This window comes from Emys orbicularis, chromosome 2, assembly GCF_028017835.1.
Source record: "Emys orbicularis isolate rEmyOrb1 chromosome 2, rEmyOrb1.hap1, whole genome shotgun sequence".
NCBI classification, from domain to species: domain Eukaryota; kingdom Metazoa; phylum Chordata; order Testudines; family Emydidae; genus Emys; species Emys orbicularis.
This window is the reverse complement of record NC_088684.1, coordinates 4,472,987-4,493,242: the sequence shown is the minus strand read 5'-3', so window position 1 is coordinate 4,493,242 and position 20,256 is coordinate 4,472,987. Positions and strand designations below refer to the sequence as shown.

The window sequence follows — 20,256 nt, the reverse complement described above, 5'->3', positions numbered from 1 at the left end:
CATATGATGATATCTTGATGGAAAAGCAATGGGGGGGGGGGGAGGAGAAAGAGCAGGAAGAACCAGTATTTGGTCTGTTTGTGAACACAAAAAGTTGGTACATCTGGTTCATAAAAGGAAGGTGAATTGGAGGAGAGTCCATGGCTCAGTAGATACCTTCCATGAAGTGCAAGAGCAATTTGTAGACTAGTATGGAGAATAGGGCATGTTCCCTGGGGGAGAGTGTGACCTCAGGACCTCTTGATGCCAACTGACAGAGGACACCAAGGTGCATGGTGTACAGGGATCCCATGGGTTCACCAAAAGTGGTCATTGTAAGGGTCTCTACTGAAAGCCTGTGTCACACTGGTTATTTAATCACCAAGAGATGTATGTACGGAAAATGTGTGAGGAGTTGTGTATGTATGCTGAAAATTATGTTTTCTAGGCCTTGTAGTTAAAGGCAGGTCACTCCAAGGTAGCGTGTCATGAGACAAACTTCTCCAGACAGGAGACGGGAGAAGTATCTCCCTGGTGAACCACTATATATTGTGAATCTCATAACAGAAGTCTATTAGCATCCTAATAGATTAGCATAGGCAGAAACGTTACCTGGATGTCACAAGTCGCCTTGTCTTCCAGCTGGGAACAGGAATGCTGAAGGATGACGACGAACTTGAAGGTGAAGCCACATTCTTCTTCACTATCCTATAGCGAGTCTGTACTACTTTATTAGCCACAGGGCTCCTTACAAGGTGCAAGCTGGACCCTGGAAGAAAGTAAGCAAAAGAACAACCTGAAAAGTTCTCATCCTTAGGATGCATGTGATTAAGGGTGGGAAGGAGGCAAGCCACCTACATAACCAGTTCATACTATGCAGAGAAGAGTGGCTTCTAGCTAAGACTAAGGAGAGCTTGTTAGCACTTCAACTACTTATGATCCCCAATTTGGTCAGAAAGTAATGCCCCCCCAAGTGTGCCCATACACACACGTGCACATGTACGGCACAAGCAATCAGATGTATTATGGGGGTGTTCATGTTTTTCTGTCCAAGGTAGGAACTGGACAAAATGGAACATTGTCTGTTGTAATTACTACGTACTGACTGTGTCAATCCTCATTAAGCTCACATAGTCTAGCTCCTGCTTATGGACAAAGAGGTTCTAAGTTTCAATAGGTCATTAATACACGAAGTCTGAAGGATACGACTAGTTAGCCAGATCTGTTTGAGAGAGGAGAAGTGATCGGTCCAGTTTGACAGGCAGAAGATATTTTCATCCTTGGTTATATCATTGCACACTATTGACTGAAGTAGGCATTTCCCCACTGCATCTTAAAGAGTACAAATATTCCAGCCTTCCTACTGCACAATGGTCTTTTGAGACATTTCAAACACATTTAGAAAACACACCTTATCCCTGACATCTACATTCTGATTAGATTTATGTATTTAATCATTTCCATTTTCATAATATTTTGCAAGATGATCTATACGTCAGTTTTTAATGCGGAATGCTTCATGCAATTAACAGTTATATGTTTGACTCTGTTTTTCCTCTCCTTGATAGTTAGCAATTTTTTTTCACAGCTTTAAGGAATGCGTCTAATTGCCTGACTTTTATAACATACAGCTATAACTGCCCAGATAATTAAAGCTGACACTACATGCTGAGACTAAATCCTCTGGTTTTATAACTGATTTAAAGGGCTGGCTGGTTTTTTTGGAGATCTTCTAATTAAAATTATTGCAAGATGGAGAGGGGAAAACCAGACCCCACTTTTGTGTTTGCCCAATGTGTCCCTTGTTGGGAGAGGTGGGACTAGTGCTGCCCACAAGCTAAAATTTAGCATGTGGTAATAACAAGGGTGCTAGGGGCACAGAGCTACCACTGCAAGCGTACAACCACATTCCAGCAGTCGCATCAGTGCTAAGTACTACCATAGGCAGAGCAGGTTTTGAGAATGTGATGGCAATAACTCCTGTGCCCTCTTGCACCAGAGCTAAAATACAGGTACTCATATTTCTAGTTCATTCAGAAGCTGGGTCCAAGAGCTAATTCAAATTCAGCAACTCAGTACCTCTGTTAGGATCTGGAGGGTAGAATAGCAGCATGAATCTCCCATCCCAAATTCAGACAGCGGTAAAAAATCTTTAACACATGGGATACGCAAGAGAAGGCTCGATAGTGCAAAATGTCACTGGAGATCTTAATAATAAAAATGAAGATAGCAACTTTCCCCCTGAATTATAATGGAAAAAAGATGATCACTGACCGAAGAGAGCAATATTTAGGAATACCGAGATCTTCAACTCTGCCTGTTACACGTTGTGCACACTCATGGCGCTATACAAATACTGTCGTCATTCTATACAATTGTGACAATCTGACAAGGGCTCAGTGTAAATAAATCAAGGCAAATCTGGCAGCACATTTCCCATACTGAAGCATATACAATTAGGACAATAATTTTAATCACCATTTTCCCTTCCACTACCTGCAGCTTTTACAGTTATAGTGTAGGTTTTACATTAAAAAATATTCAAATTAGGGCTGTCAATTAATCACAGTTAACTCATGCGATTAACTCAAAAAAATTAATCACGATTAATCGCAGTTTTATTCGCACTGCTAAGTAACAGAATACCAATTGAAATGTATTAAATATTTTGGGTGTTTTTCTACATTTTCAGATATATTGTATTCTGTATTGTAATTGAAATCAAAGTGTATATTATTTATTACAACAAATATTTGGCACCTTAAAAAATGATAAATAGTATTTTTCAATTCACCTCATACAAGTACTGTAGAGCAATCTCTTTGTTGTGACAGTGCAATTTATAAATGTAGATTTTTTTTTGTTACATAACTGCACTCAAAAACAAAATGTAAAACTTCAGAGCCTACAAGTCCACTCAGTCCTGCTTCTTGTTCAGCCAATTGCTAAAACAAACAAGTTAGTTTACAATTACAGGAGATAATGCTGCCCTCTTATTTACAATATCACTAGAAAGTGAGAAAAGGTATTTGCATGGCACTTTTGTAGCCGGCATTGCAAGGTATTTACATGCCAGATATGCTAAACATTTGTATGCCCCTTCATGCTTCGGCCACCATTCCAGAGGACATGCTTCCATGCTGATGACGCTCGCTAAAAAAAAATGCGTAAATTAAATTTGCGACTGAACTCCTTGGGGGAGAATTGTATGTCTCCTGTTCTGTTTCACCGAGGTTCTGCCATGTATTTCATGTTATAGCAGTCTCGGATGATGATCCAGAACATGTTCGTTTTAAGAACACTTTCACAGCAGATTTGACAAAATGCAAAGAAGGTACCAATGTGAGATTTCTAAGGATAGATACAGCTGAAAATACAGTCCACCTTGAGAGAATGCTTAAAGAACTGAATGCGAAAAGTAGTCAAGTCGGATTAAAAATGAACCAGTCGAAAACGAAATATATGAGATCGGATGTTCTGCCAAGAACCCAAATAACTCTTGGAGGAAAGCAGATCCAAGAGGTCGACAAATGCGTTTATTTGGGCCAAGAAGTCAACATGCGCCATGATCAGAAAGGCGAACTGTCGCGCAGAAAAAAAGCTGGATGATGCGCATTCAACAACATCAGGGACATCCTCCAAGGAAAGATCAGCAAAACAACTCATGCAAATCTTTTTAACTCGACCGTGCTTCCAGCGATGCTATATGGCAGTGAAACACGGTCGCTGACGAAGACTGAAGAACATCAACTGTCTGTCACACAGAGGGCAATGGAATGAACATTTTTGGGCATTTCGCTCCGCGATCGCATCCCCAATGAAATAATTAGACAGCAGTCTGGAGTCCGAGATGATGTTGTCGAAAGCAGGCTCAGCAAAATGCGGTGGGCGAGACATGTGGCTCGACTCAGTGACAACAGATGGACTGCAGCTATATCTGAGTGGTATCCGCGAGAACTGAAATGGCCACGCGGTCGGCCTCCAAAGAGGTGGGATGATTTCTTAACAAGGAGATATGGACAAACATGGCGAAGGATGGGCAGAGCAAGAGAAGATAATATATGGAGATCTACCTATCTCATAGAACTGGAAGGGACCTCGAAAGGTCATCGAGTCCAGCCCCCTGCCTTCACTAGCAGGACCAAGTACTGATTTTTGCCCCAGTTCCCTAAGTGGCCCCCTCAAGGATTGAACTCACAACCCTGGGTTTAGCAGGCCAATGCTCAAACCACTGAGCTATCCCTCCCCCTGAAGATTGGAAGATGTGTTGTGATCGGCTCAATCTTAACTGATGAAGGACCGACAGTCTACGCAGTCTACGCAGATACAGCACTCAACCCAAGGTTTAAGAATCTGAAGTGCCTTCCAAAATCTGAGAGAGATGATGTGTGGAGCATGCTTTCAGATGTCTTAAAAGACCAACAGTCCGATGCGGAAACTACAGAACCCGAACCACTAAAAAAGAAAATCAACCTTCTCCTGGTGGCATGATGAAAATGAACTGAGATGATGAAAATGAACATGCGTTCGTCCGCACTGCTTTGGATCGTTATCGAGCAGAACCCATCATCAGCATGGACGCATGTCTTCTGGAATGGTGGCTGAAGCATGAAGGGACATATGAATCTTTAGCGCATCTGGCACATAAATATCTTGTGATGCCGGCTACAACAGTGCCATGCAAACACCTGTTCTCACTTTCAGGTGACATTGTAAACAAGATGTGGGCAGTATTATCTCCTGCAAATTGTAACCACACTTGTTTGTCTGAGCGATTGGTTGAAGTAGGACTGAATGGACTTGTAGGTTCTAAAGTTTTACATGGTTTTATTTTTGAATGCAGTTATTTTTTGTACAAAATTCTACGTTTGTAAGTTCAACTTTCATGATAAAGAAATTGCACTACAGTACTTGTATGAGGTGAACTGAAAAATACTATTTCTTTTGTTTTTTATAGTGCAAATACTTGTAATCAAAATAACTATAAAGTGAGCACTGTACGCTGTATATTCTCTGTTGTAACTGAAATCAATATATTTGAAAATGTAGAAAACATCCAAAAATATGTAAATACATGGTATTCTATTACTGATTAATCACGCGATTAATTCTTTTAATCGCTTGACAGCCCAAATTCAAATGGTTATAATCAGACCAAACAATACTTTTCAAATACAGCAAATGCAGTGGTTCAAGCATGCAAGTAGGAAGTCCTTTGAGAAGACTGCATGATTGAGCTTCTGATGCAAACCAGCTCGTTTTGGCAAGGACATGGCTATTGGGTCCAAAGACTACGGTTTTTGGTATATGTTTGTACAGTGCTGGGCACAAAGGGGCCTTGATTCCTTATTGAGGCCCTTACTTGCTACCACAATGTAAATAATTAATAATAAATGCACTGAAATAATCTTATGTACTGTTATGTCAATAAATAGCCTCAGGACAAAACACATTACAGTGCTTTTTAGGGTGGCGGGATTCTGCTGTAGGGAGACCTACAGATATAATGCAGTCTGCAATTATCAGCAAGCATTAAAAAAAATAGCAGTGCTATACAGTATATTAAATACCAAACAGGGTACATTAAGTTAATGTTAAGTATTAAATACCCACAAAGGCCAGGAAGTTAAAGCCAGCAGCTTAAAGAGCTACTGGTGCCTTTTAGTAAAAAATTCTGCTTAAACAAACCCCCCACAGATCTATAAATCAAATCAAATATTCCCAATACTTTTCTTCCTTCTCTCTTAATTAACAATTATTTACATTAAAAAATGTTCTTTGTTTCCGAGATATTCCAGCCCCTTGTTCCCCACATAGAAGTCTATGGTTTTGACAAGCATTTCCAAATCAACCAGTTCTAAAAGTAACAGGCTGCAGGCAGTGGGGAAATCTAAGGCCCTGTCTACACTTGGGACATTTTGTAAAAATTTCCCATCGCTGCAGACACCAGTTCAGTTCTACCAAATTAGCTATCTTGGGAGTGCCAGTGGAAACAGGTCCCATTGGTGTTTTCAGCACTATCTCATCTCACCTTGATCACAGTGGGTCTAATTGACATGATGTAGCTAAATTAGTGTTAGCAAAGTCCTGCAGTTACAAAATTTCCCTAATGTAGACAAGACCTATGAAAGAAAGATCCTGTTGTGTTGCAAATCTTCCTAGCACTAAAGACTGAGAAAGGGGATCGACTGAAAATGTAGAACAGAAACGGGACAGTTTCTCATCTAAACAGAATGTTTATCAAAGTTTCCCCACACTGGACTTGTTAAAAACGATTGTAAACTCCCCAGAGTAGTGACTGCATCATCCTGTGTGTCTGTAAAGCTGTAGCACGGTTTGAGACCTACTATAATATAATTTCTAATATTATTGAGCCATGGCCAAGTTAGATTGTTTTGTTCATGGACATCTATTTAATTTAGTTATTTTGATTTAAATAATAACTAAAAAACACCTATCCAAGACTTTGGATGCACTAATGCACCATTAACAATATCTCAGCAACATTAACATGATCAATTCAACAGGCGCTCAGCCAGCCACCTACAAAAACTCTTTTCCGCCCCTTCATTATCTAAGAAGCATACCCTCAATCTTCTCCAAAGCCCTATCTAACAGATCTAAACTGTCCCCTGATCTGGCCTATTTCAGACCAAGTGGGGGGAGCAAACTCCAGATTCCTCACAGAGAGCTTTAGTGATGCCAGGCCTTCATATGTTTTGCTATCCTCTAGCAGAAAGTCCAGAGTTGGAACTAAAAAATAAATGACTCCACTTCTCTGAATGGCCTCAAACAAACCCATTCACAATTCATATGAGGACATGTTTCTGGCAAAGCATCTATAATATCACAGAGGTCCACACTGGAAAGCAGTTCTGCCTCTCCCCCTTTAGAAGGGGAATATAATGGTAGGGCTGACCCACTCCACACATTTCATATCCACAGATTTAATAGGACTACACTTAAAATTTCAGTAAAGCTTTTTATGGATCTTAAAAGTCACGAAGCTATTTTACACAGAAGTCATGCAGAAAAGCAGTGGCAAAAATGTGAAGAGAGCCCAGGAGTCCCTGGCTCCCTGTTTCTCCTTGCCAAACATTAGACTACATCTTATTTCTAAACTTTCACACGTGTTTCCTTGCATGTAGAATCATAGAATCATAGGGTTGGAAGAGACCTCAGGAGGTCATCTAGTCCAACCCCCTGCTCAAAGCAGGACCAACCCCAACTAAATCATCCCAGCCAGGGCTTTGTCAAGCCGGGCCTTAAAAACCTGTAAGGATGTAGATTCCCTAGGTAACCCATTCCAGTGCTTCACCACACTCCTAGTGAAATAGTGTTTCCTAATATCCAACCTACACCTCCCCCACTGCAACTTGAGACCATTGCTTCTTGTTCTGTCATCTGCCACCACTGAGAACAGCCGAGCTCCATCCTCTTTGGAACCCCCCTTCAGGGAGTTGACGGCTGCTATCAAATCCCCCCTCATTCTTCTCTTCTGCAGACTAAACAAGCGCAGTTCCCTCAGCCTCTCCTCGTAAGTCATATGCCTCAGCTCCCTAATCATTTTCGTTGCCCTCCGCTGGACTATCTCCAATTTGTCCACATCCTTTCTGTAGCGGGGGGCCCAAAACTGGACGCAATACTCCAGATGTGGCCTCACCAGTGCCGAATAGAGGGGAATAATCACTTCCCTCGATCTGCTGGCAATGCTCCTACTAATACAACCCAATATGCCGTTAGCCTTCTTGGCAACAAGGGCACACCATTGACTCATATGCAGATTCTCATCCACTGTAATCCCCAGGTCCTTCTCTGCAGAACTGCTGCTTAGCCAGTCGGTCCCCAGCCTGTAGCAGTGCATGGGATACTTCAGTCCTAAGTGCAGAACTCTGCACTTGTCCTTGTTGAACCTCATCAGATTTCTTCTGGCCCAATCCTCCAATTTGTCTAGGTCACTCTGGACCCTATACCTACCCTCCAGATTATCTAGCTCCCCCCAGCTTAGTGTCATCTCTGAACTTGCTGAGGGTGCAATCTATCCCATCGTCCAGATCATTAATAAAGATGTTGAACAAAACCGGCCCCAGGTCCGACCCCTGGGGCACTCCGTTTGATACCGGCTGCCAACTAGACATCGAGCTGTTGATCACTAGCCGTCGAGCCCAACAATCTAGCCAGCTTTCTATCCACCTTATAGTCCATTCATCCAATCCATACTTTTTTAATTTGCTGGCAAGAATACTGTGTATTACTGAGTAATATGTACAGATCCCTGTAGGAATTTGCCTAAGCATGCTACTTGCATATTTGAAATATTAGCTGACTCTTTACCTATGTTCTGACCTTATACAATTATTTAAGTTGGGAATTTGTCAAATACATTAAAGTTATTTTTTTTCATTTTGGCACCTTTACAAGCTCTCATAGCTGCTAATCAATCAGACATCCAATCAAACTCTTGCCTGACATCCCTCACTGCCTTGCACTTACAAGTGATGTAAGAAATAGAGGTCCCAAATTGTTGTGGCTTTCAGTTCCCCCTCCCCACCATTCCCAAAACACAGACAGACCGGCGCCTGGCAAACTCTATTCCACAGCGGTAATTGGATGTTGCATTCATACAGTAGCTGCTCTTCTGATACTGCCTGTGCGCGAGTCTCTGGCATTAACCATGTTCTGAAAGAGACTCTCCGAAGCAGCTCAGTTTTCTATTATTACTTGCTAGCTGAGGGGTTTTGTGTAGATAATCATGTTATTTAGATAGGATGTTGGTTTAATTCCCTTCATTACAGGCTCCCAGGGTTGTAATTTTTTTTCGCCGCATGATGTATTCCCTGTGGCACATTTCACTCAAATCAAACACTTTACGCTTTTATTACAAACAATACCCCAGCGCCTCCCGTTATCAGCCCAGCACACACATGCACGCTCCTTGCAGAGATCCAGAGGTCAGTTCTAATGACTAATCGATCTCATTAGCTTTCCTAATTAAAAACTTTACTACCGCAATGGAAGACAAACTACAAAAAAAACTGCTTGCATCATATTTGAATGGGATATGAGCACCATTTATCAGCCAGGGCTCACAGCTCATGCACACCAGAGTGCTCCGTGCATTGCTGAGATGGTGGTTTTACTCCGAGACATGCCTCCCCCGTGAACAATTCACACCAACCACACCCAAGGAGAAGAGGAAAGGAGGAAGGAAAAAACCTGGTGTGGAAACTTAGACACCTTATGGCTGACCTTCACAATGGCACCTTATTGCCATAAAAGTCTTAAAGCGATACTTATGTATGCATCCTTCCCAAGGTTCCTTATGAGCTGATGGAGTCAAAGAACCAAAGCGTGCCACTCTTTCGACTCAGCCTTTTAGGAAGACGTTTGAACGCTGTAACGTCAAGGTGGCAAACCTCTCTGGTTAAGCTTCACAATAATATACTTTGCACTTACACAGCACATTCTAAGTGTGTCTGTGCATTCACTCAGACACACAACACTCATGAGAGCTAGGGAAGCATGCTCCCCATTTTACAGATGGGAAATCTGAGGTGGGGGGGGAGAGAGAATAAACATCCTTTCCTAGCATCACATAGGGAGTCTGTGGTAGAGCCAGGAACAGAACTCAAACTCCTAGTTCTTTGCCTTAACAATGGGATCATTCTCAAGGCTAGTGTTCACCTTCCATCAGCTTCAACCATCAGTGATTTTCATTTGTTTTCATTTTTCCTCCCCCCAAATTAATGAATAGCTAAAATGAATGTTCAAAGTGAGGGGAGAGGCTAACTTTTTTATACAAAGTGACAAAATAGGATTGTTTCCCTAAAACCAGAATTTCTTAGAATGGATTTGTATGTCCACATGTTCACACGTACATGGGTTCATCTTGAGATCTTACATCCCCTCCAAATCGGGTGAACATGGAAAAAGACTACCTCCTTCTTATTTATATAGCACCCTTTATCTCAAAGGCTCCAACCACTTAAATTTTACTTCTCCATAGCTACCATAGAAATCAGAAGCGGGAAAGACATTAGCCAGGCTAGTCTGTCTCCCAGCCAAAGCAGGATTCTCCTCTACATTTTTCAGCAATTTCTCCAACACAATTTTCAATGAACTAAAAAATGAGACTTCCATCTCTTCCTTGGGGAGAATGTGCCATAGTCTGCTGGATCTCGCTGTTGGGCTGAGGAGCCAGAAAAACTTCCTAAATTCTCTGCTGCATAATTTCTTATGCCTACAATCACACAGGAGCTGTACTGACAGAAAGCCAGCACGTAGGACCAGATGATGATAACTCACCACCCTTTGCTGTTTATTTCTGCAGATCTTTGTTCAGTTTACTACGTTATTTCTCTAGAGATAGAATATCGTTGGCACATGCCCAGAGTACCAATAATCAAGCATGGTAAGTAGAGAAAGACAGTAAACTAGCAGCCATTGTTGGGCTAGATTAGCTAATCATCTAAACTGGTAGGGTAAATCCTACGTTCCTAAAAGTGAGAGGAATAAAGTACCCGAATGATCAAGGTACAGTGCAAGGATAAAGTCTGGGAGCTGGGATTCCCAGAGACAACAGATTTCAATTCCTTTGTAAAGGAAAAATGCAAGGACCAAGAAGTGGGCCAGTCGGGCTCTGTAAGATGCTCCAACATCTGAGGGTCACGAGGATCCACACTGGAAACATAGAGGGACTGTGGACCCCTTGTGGGGTCACAAGGGGCCATTAAGACTTGCAGGGAGAGAGCCACAGGAGCTGCCATCAAGACAGTCAGGAAGGGTAGGCACCAAACTGAACCCCGAAGTCAGTGGAAAATGGGCAACAGCAGAAGTGAAGTGTTTATTTTCCGTTACTTGGAACTCAGTTCAGGGTAGGGGAGCCCTCGAGGGCAATGAATGCCAGGGTTAGAAAAGGAACAGCACAGGTGGTACGGCTACAGCCATTCAGGGCTTTAGGGGAATCGCTGGAAAGAAGGATGAGTTAGCATTAGCGTAACAGGCTTCTACAAATCTATCAGGGAAGACAGGCTGGTGAAAAAGCAGCAGACAGATGAAACCAACAATAATTCTAGTGTGGCTGAGCCACAGAGCCGCCTGTTTCAAAGGCAGCCTGTTAACAAGAAAGCTAAAGGGGGGCAAGTATAATATACCATAGATACCGATCCTGGCTCTGATTCTGCTTCCACTGAATTCCTTAGTGCAGAATCAGGGCCACAAATCAAATAAGGGAATAACTGAAAATCTTTACTGAATGAATATGAATGTGTATTGTAGAGGTCACCTGGGGGGTAACCACGAGAGCGAAGTTTACATTGAGACTGTGAGGGTAAAAAACACACACAATCACAGCCATAAGCAGCACAGGAATGCTCGTGTCCGTTTTTAGTGTGGAGCAGGCCTCAATGTGTGATATAAACCAATTTAGTTAAATCAGTGCAGCTGTGTGTGGGAACCTTCCTCCAACAGGCATAAGCAGAGTTATACCAGTATAACTGCACCCACACAAGGGCTTTTTCCAGAGTAGCTACATTGGTAAAAATCACCCCCTTAAATGACAGAGCTAGGTAGGCCAGGCTTTGTACCAATTTCAGAGTATCCACACTAGGAAGGGTTCACTGATTGAGTTACATTTGTGCACAAATTGTGTGTAGATAAGACCTTGGTCTATTTCTCTAGCTGTAGGGACACACTGTACTCCTCCTTCATTTCAATAAGGACATAACGGCCATACTCGGTCAGACCAAAGGTCCATCCAGCCCAGTAGCCTCTCTGCAGACAGTGGCCAATGCCAGGAGTGAACCTAACAGGTAATGATCAAGTGATCTATGAACTATCCACTTCAAAATCCTAATTAGGGCTGCTGAAATGTTAACATTGTTATGCATGTCTAACACATCTCAGGACTTGTCTATATGGTGCGGTTAAGTGCTCTCTGGGGGTGTGATTTCTAAAGCCCTCTAATGTGCTTTGCATGAACTGGTCCACGCAGACCAGGCTGGTGCACTTCAATGTAGTATATTGTTTCAAACAGCACTAAGTTAAAGTGCACTGTTTGAGGCAGAGACTGCTACAGCGAGATTCAAACCTGCGATCCCCTGCATTCTGAAACCACTGCTTTAACCTGTTGAGCTACGAAGCTAGACCCCAGTTCCCCTCAGCAGCGGGAGGAGGTTGTTTAAGGCTGAGGAGTGACACATGACCAAGGAAGGAGCGACGAGCCACCAGTGAGGAGAGATTGAACCAGGGACTGCTTTTCAGGCCCTAGCGAGATTCGAACCTGCGACCCCGGTATTGCGAGACCACTGTTCTAACCCCCTGAGCTATGGAACCCAGCTCCAGATCCCCTCACCACAGGGAGGAGGTTGGTTTAGGCTGAGGAGCGTTGAGCCAGCGAGGAAGGAGAGTGTTAAACAGAGACTGCTACCCACGCCCCAGCAAGATTGGAACCTACGACCCCTAAACCAGTGAGCACCGGCGGGAATTACACGGACCAATTAATGCACCACACGTTAGGGCGCTTTAGAAATCAACCCCCCGTAGACTGTATTACCCTACCGTGCAGATGAGCCCTCAAATGCATTGTGTTTGTTCCCCCAATGCTGCTCCCAGGCGGAGTTCTCTGCTCCCCTGGTACCCAAAATAGACCTTTCTTATCATGCTCCTCCTAGTGAAGGCAATTGGGGTTTCTTTCCATGCTGGACATTTTTTCTCCTTACTATGGTTATTTAATATTATATTATGGTAGCACTCATTGTGCTAGCCACTGTACAAATACATCTGGAGATACTTTCTCTGTACCAAACAGACCACAACATAAGACAATAAATGATTAATAAAATGTGGGGGAGAGGAATACAATCAGATATAATTGTAATGTTTCAAATCCTTACCCCCCGCCACCAATAATAATCAATATATAAAGTACCAACTCTTCCCAACTGCCCCTAACCCCATTAGTGACTGGCTGATTTCCTAAGTGGCACAGGTGGGTCTTGGGCACACATTTCCCAGGTTACCCTGCTTTACAGCAATCACAATTGTGGTGTCTTAGGTGGAGCCCAAAGTGGGCACACACAGTTCCTTTCTTTAGCTGCTGTCCATATCATCTGGCACAGGATTGTGGGGGAGAAGGGGACCTTTGGCAAGACTAAGTTTACTCCCAGGTATCAAGCATGAGGAGTGGGCACCCAAGTCCAGATTTTACCTAGAAACTCCCACTTGACTGTCTGCTGTTACATAACCATTTCAGCAGAACCTGCTTGCCTTGCATTCTCAACGGCTCCATAGATCACATATATTCTCATTTGCAAGCACACCTGCAAAACAGGTTAAGAAGTTGTCCCACACTGTACAGCTGGTAAATGCAATGTTAATGATCTGCAGAACTCTGCATTATTGAGGCAGAAGACTCAGCAGGATTTTCCACAATTTGGCAGCAAAAGGAGCTAATGAAAGTTCAGGCTGCATGCAAAAGGCATCAAGCCACAGAACAAGCAACCGATAGTCCCTTTTTATAAGGTCCCACTGAGGCCATGCCTAGAATCCTACATTCAGCTCTGGGCAACTCAATACCAGAAAGATGTACATAAACGGAAAGGAATTCAGAGAACAGCAGCAAAAATATTATATAAAGGGCTTAAAAGTTTGCTATATTAGAGGAAAGCAAATGAATAACCAGTAGATACCACTCGGCTAAGCAACAATTAAACAGAGATAAGGTAACTGTCTAACCACCACAAGAAGAGGAATTATTTATGGTTGTGCAAGTGGTTACAACTACGAGGAATGGGATGAAACTGAGCAAAGGAAACTTTATGGCTGAATACAAGGAACAATTTCTTACCTGAAGAATAGTCCCATGGGGAAGCAGTGGACGCCTTATTGCTTGGGTCACAAGAGATTAGATGGGACAAAGCAGCAGAGAACATATTATAGGGAACAATCCTGGGTTGGTCAAAGCACTGTTAACTTAATGTATGTCCACACTTCTCAGACTCACTGCTGCAGGGTTGTTGTTTTTTTGCAGTGTAGACACACCTGGATTGACTCTACAGTCTGTCTCTCTGACCTCTATAACCTGAAATTACCTGAAGAATTCTATTGGCTTTGCAACGAGACAGCCTTGAAAGAAAACGATTCACAAAGGCGAGTGCGCTGAACATTGTTCAGTATGTGAGGTACAAAATGAAGAACAGGGAAGGATCTTTCACAATTTTAACCAGTTTTCCTCCTTTCCGTTTTCCAGCACCCGTGGACATAGGCATTGGGGGCAGAAATGAACTGTCCAACATGAGCATTACAGGGCAGAGGGAAATGTACTCATCAGAGCTGCAAGCTGGAGACTTGCTAAATATTGAAGAGCCTGGTACTAACTCTCAGACTGCGAGGGACTCTCCCTCTGCATCTTCAAAACAGGTACTTAGCTCTTCAGGCTTAGACGCCTCCAGAATTTGCTATCTAGTCAAGAATTGCCTCATAAGGGATCTCAAACAATTTCCCCAGATATGCCACAAATTGAATAAGAGACTGTTCTGCACAGTGAATACTACGATGGAAAATTGTTATTTATACTGATTTTTGCATAATATATGAGGGACCCCGCAGAGAGGCACACGTGTGATACTGATCCTTTGAATTGCATAATATAAGATTATGTCAGAGAGCTGATGTTTAAATGATCTGCGATGCTGAGCTGTACTCCTGGAAAAATGTGACAAATGTTTCCCTAGGAGGCACAGGCCTGCTTTCTGAGAAGGTTGGAAATGCAGACTGAGACAGCTAATATCTGGTACTTTAAAAGCCAGAATTCTTATAGGCACTCGGTCAACTTTTTTATTAGCCTACCGTACTTTAGAAATATTTGTTCCAGATGAAAATCTGCCTGACAAAACCTCAGGCCAGGAGGCACCTTTACCTTTACTACCAGCTCTCCAAAACCTCCCAAATACTAATGACAACTTCTCCATTGCCAAATGAGTTTTTTGCTCATCTCACACTGGTATGGGCAGGAACGATCAGTGGCATAGCTCTATCAGCGTGTGCCAAGAGCTTACCTTCGGAGGCTACTTTCAGCTTGGGGAGGTCTGGCAACTCACCAACTACAGTTGAAGCTGCTATCATCCGATGCCTGACAGGATGGGCCAGTGGTAAGGGTGGTAGCCTGGGACCCACGAAAGCCAGATTCAGTTCTCTGCTCCACCACAGACTTCTGTTCGATCTTCAGCAAGTCACTTAGTCTCTCTCTGCCTCGGTTTCCCCTGTAAATTGGGGGGATAACAGGACTTTCCTACCTCACTGGGGCAATTGAAAGCAAGAGTGAGATTTAAGCTCCCATGCTGTTCACTGTGTGGAAGGCAGAGCATACCAGGGAAGGTCATAAGGAGCTTCAGAACAACCTGGGCTGCTGCTCTAAATCTCTGCGCTTCCATCATTGGCTCGTGCGTGATCGAACACCGAATAAGTGACAACCCACAGAGGTAGAGACAGACACTGCATACTCAGAGAAAAGATAATGATCTTCTGCAGCCGTCTGGAGTATTTACCAGTGATACCATAGGGTTTCTCTCTATTAAATGTAACTTCCTCCTTAACCAACTGGTATTCAGTTCCCCAAAGGTCTAAACTACTGACCTGGGTTGGCAACAACATGGCAAAGTGCAGAAATCAGCCTAAAATCCCCACTCGGTGAGGATACAACACAGCTACCGTCTATAAATAACATTAACCTGGATACTGTCTGTTACAGGAGCATGGGCTCTTCTGACGAGATGTGCTCTAGTGGTATCAGCGCAGGTCTGGGGGCTAGGAACTCTGGAGTTCTAATCCCAGCTCTGATGTGGATTTCCACTCTCTCTACCTTCACAGACTTAGTTTTCCCAACTGTAAAATGGGGCTGAACCTCAACTCCCTCCTTGCTATCAGTTCCGTGATGATTAGTGTTGGTGAAGCACTTTAACGATGGAAAGAGTGAAGTATTTGTCTTTAAAATATCCATTAAAGCTTTTTATACAATTACTTTATTTCAAAATGTTAAACTATTTATAGAAATTGAGAGTCTAAGGACTTTTAAGAAAAAACAACATTTCTATATGTTCTCATTTAGAACTCTCTCTCTCTCTCTCAAGTGTAAACAACGTAGATTTTAGGACCTGCTGGTTTATAGGAGTATATGAAAAACATCATTCTGCTCTCCATTAACAGCCGCAGCTGAAATTGATGAGAGAGGACTACACCACCACTCATAGCTGCTAGCTGTTCCTGGCTCGTGTTTTCGTGGCAATGGGCAGGCACTGCATTATCAGACATCAGTGACACTGGATTAGTTGTGTTTTTAAGCCATGGCTTGGGAACAGGTTTGGCACTCAGAAATTACAGCTGAGAGCTGAAAAGGGGTAGGAGCTACAAACAGCACCTGGGAACTGCTGAGTAACTCCATTGTGTGGGCGCCCTCATTCTCCCCAGATAGGTGGGTGTACCACAGCTGTGTTGTGTGTGTATGGTCTGCAAGAGCCCTTATAAAGATCACCAACTATTACTTTTTGAGCAGCCAAGTATCTGCAGAGGCCTCACAATAAAATAATCTGATCCTGCCTTTTTGTGAAGTAAAGTGGGATTGTGTCTTGGCTATCAAAGTTATAGGTGGATGGAACTAAAGGGGCACACTGTCTCCTATAGAATGCTCCTTTCTCAGAAGTGCAATGCATCTGGCTGTGAATAGGCACAGACAGCAGACACCAGCACAAGTTTTCTGGTCTCTGTTTCCACAGTGATCAACGCAGCTCCAAGACCACATGTAAGGTCACATCACAAAGCCACACAGGAGATCACATGCCCAGGAACATGTGGCCCTCTGGGGTGTGAAGTAACAGGACAGGGAAGCAACCGGGGAGAAAAGAACTAGAAGAACAATACAAAAATGAGAAGGGGGGAAAAGGGACAAGGGGGAGAGGGAAAAAGACAAAAGGAGAGAGCAGAAACTGAGCTTGGAAAGCTCAAAAGAGAAGAGAGGTGTATGTGAGGGTGCCCATCCTCAAATCCATTGCAAACGGGGTTTTGACAATTAAAAAGCCAAACATCGGTACACACAATAATGGGACTACGTCTTATGGCATTAGAAGTGTCCTTGCATTTCCAGACTTGGTGTCAGATCCACAAAATTCCTCGCTGGACCATTCAAGGGTTGTTGATCATATGTAACCTAACAACAGGGACTAATTTATACATTAACTTGATTCAAGGTTATCAGAGCTCCTATCCTAACCAGCTACAAATTCTCTTGGTGATTCACTTTCACCCAAAAAACACCTGCAAAACATAAGCGCTGTGCTGCAGAGCTCAAATGTCTTTTGTTCTGGTTACCAAGTTGGCCAAGTCCCTGGAGTTAACAAAAGGATTTGGGATTACTGTAATACTGTTACGGATTCAGTGTGAAAGCAGATACCCAGTATTATGGGATGATTATCACTGAGTATGTTCAATATGTTCACACAGAATGGCACAGCAAGAGGTTAATTATATTGCTACTGGAATCTGCTTCTAAAAAGGACCATCTTTCGGTTTAAGAGGGGAATTTAATTTTCACACTCATTCAGTTCTGAGCTCTTTCAAGAGAGACTGCTACTTATGCCAGAGTGTAATCGATAGTTTAAGATCACAAACTGCTGTTTAATAGGAAATAAATCCAAATGATTAAAAGTACTTTACCTGTGACTCCGAAGCAGGATTGCTGTTCAGACTCTAGATCCACAAAGAACAATAGTGGCATTGGCTTTGCAACTCACACGTCTTATTGGGCTTCACATACCCTCCAACGTTTGCCTAGCAAGGCAATCAGTTTCAGAGGGAGACATTTGGGGAATTAGTACCAAAATCTGCTTCACTAATTCCTTACGTTGAATGGACCCAGGCAGATGAAGCTAGCATAACTTATCAGGAATGACAATGCAGTGGCAAGACAGCACTGGGGTCTAGCAAGCTCCAAGAGAAATACCCATTTTTGTAGCAAAGGTATTAAATCCACGTAAACTGTTAACAGGAAGTGCATCTAGCTGTTAAGTAGCAAATATAAGTTAAGTTTTGCAAATGGATTTCCTGAGCTTCTAAAGAAAGGAAACAGGATTTCTGTCTCCAGGACTCCTTGTGGCAAGGAAACCTTTTCCCGAAGTTCAGGGGCAAACCAAGCTATCAACGGCTCATCAAGCAATAATTTATTAAGAGCTGAGAATGCTGGAGCTACTAGCACCTTCTAACTCACCGGAAAACTATTGGAGGAGGAAGAGAACACAATGGAGAACTACACGACACTATCTCTAGGCAGACAGCGGCAACTGTGATGGCTCTTCAGACAACCACGTACAAGGAGCTGGGCTGAGAATAGCTAACATCTCTCATATTCCACCAAAGCAAAACAAAACTATATTGCTCACTACCAACTCTGGCTGGACATGAACCAGTGAGCAAGAGGTGAAAATCTCAGGATAAATGCTAATTCAGCCAAGGCAATGGACAGAAGGGCACATTTTATTCTTTCAGAAGCTTTTTAAAATACAGATCTGTTGCAAGATAATCAAAGCAAAGTCCTGGCCCCAAACAAGGATGTGCAAAGCCTGTCCTATAACATGCATTACCATCACACACACAAGACTATGGTCTCACACCTTGCAAGGCCCATCTCCCCTTGCTTTGGGGATGGTAGAGAGAAAAATTAACTTTCAGGACTTGCTGAGCTGTTTAAGAAAAGTCTATTATCTTAATTTTAAGACACTGCATTTTTTTTATACTAGTAATATTGCCTGCCTTTTCCTCCCCAAGTTCAAAGCATACTGGTAATGATGTCCATCTTCCTGAAATAAGTGCAACATGCTTAAAAGTATTTATCGCCAAGTTTAAACAAACTGGAGAACAAATAATCACATTTTCCTAGCTGCAGGGCACAGACTAAGCAATAACACTTCTCAAAAACAGCTTCAATTAGGGGCTTTTCATTTAGATGTTTTTGGCAACAAATTGGTTTGAAGCCTGGAATTAAAACAGGACAGTGGTGGTGGAGTAAAATCCCAATATAAAAGGGCATCAGAATGAAATTTCATTGCAATTCTTACCAGATAACTGTGAGGATTCTAATCTTCCCAGATGACATCACTCACTTCCCCCGACTCTCTGCTCATTTCAGGATCCAGTTGAAAACCGGCCTTAGTTTAAAAAGCCTTTTAGCTTTTTTAGTTTGCCACATCGCTCTTCTCCTCTCTTGACTACGTGCCTAACTCTGGCCTGCTGTTTCTCCAGTTCCTCTCCACTCACTATTGGTGCAAACACCCTCCACTGAATTCTCCTGCCATCTTACTGTAGTCATTTCATCAGCCTTCCGCCCCATTTCAATTCCCAGCTGAAAAAGAAAGTCTCCTCTCCTCCTTGTCAAGGGCAGCAGGTTTGTATAATTTTTGGTGGTGCCCAGAACAGGTCCAAGTCCTGCCTCCCCGCCCCTGCCTTGTAAGCCAATATATATTTTTTAAAAGAAATGTAAAAATGTGAGGGCTCTGGGGTGGGGCTGGTGATGAGGGATGTGGGAGGGGCTCAGGCAGAGGATTGGGGTGCAGGGGTGAGGGCAGTGGGGTGGGACTGGGGATGAGGGGTTTAGGGTGTGGGAGGGGGCTCAGGGCTAGAGCAGAGGGTTGGTGTGAGGGGTTCATGAGGCAAGAGGGGGCTCAGGGCTGAGGCAGAGGGTTGGGGTGAGGGGTTCATGAGGCAAAAGGGGGCTCAGGGCTGAGGCAGAGGGTTAGGATGCAGGGGGATGAGGGCTCTGGCTGGGGATGAGGGGTTCACGGTGCAGGAGGGGGCTCAGGGCTAGGGCAGAGTGTTGGGGTGCGGGGGATGAGGGCTCTGGCTGGGGGTGCGGGCTCTGGGGTGGGGCAGGGCCAGGGATGAGGAGTTTGGGGTGCAGGCAGGCTGCCCCGGGGCTGGGGCCAGAGAGGAGGACTCCCCGCAGCCCTCTACCCACCGGCAGCAGCAAGCTCCGGGGGAGGGGCCCCTTCTGCCCCCCGGCAGCACACTCACCTTGCACCACTGTCACTGCATGTGCTCTTAGGGCCCTTCTCAGGTCCAGGAACTCCCTCGCCTCCCCTGTGGTGGGTGTCGGGGGGGGGGGGGTAGGGGGGCTGCCATCACATGTGCACCTCCTCCCCTGCTGCTGCCCCTCACCATAGCCTCACTGGGGGTGGGGGATGGGGCTGCCCCTTGCCCAGCGTGGGACAGGAGCAGTGACTGCAGGTGTGGGGG

The 20,256-nt window shown here is 43.8% G+C and overlaps 1 protein-coding gene across 1 annotated transcript in view; it reads right to left on the bottom strand.

Annotated features, from left to right (window-relative positions):
• Positions 1-20,256, bottom strand: part of ZC3H3 (zinc finger CCCH-type containing 3) — a 358,737-nt gene that overhangs the window by 214,178 nt on the left and 124,303 nt on the right. The window contains exon 4 of the mRNA XM_065398821.1: positions 592-748. Within this exon, the coding sequence (XP_065254893.1) occupies positions 592-748 (157 nt within the window). The remainder of the gene's footprint in view (positions 1-591; positions 749-20,256) is intronic.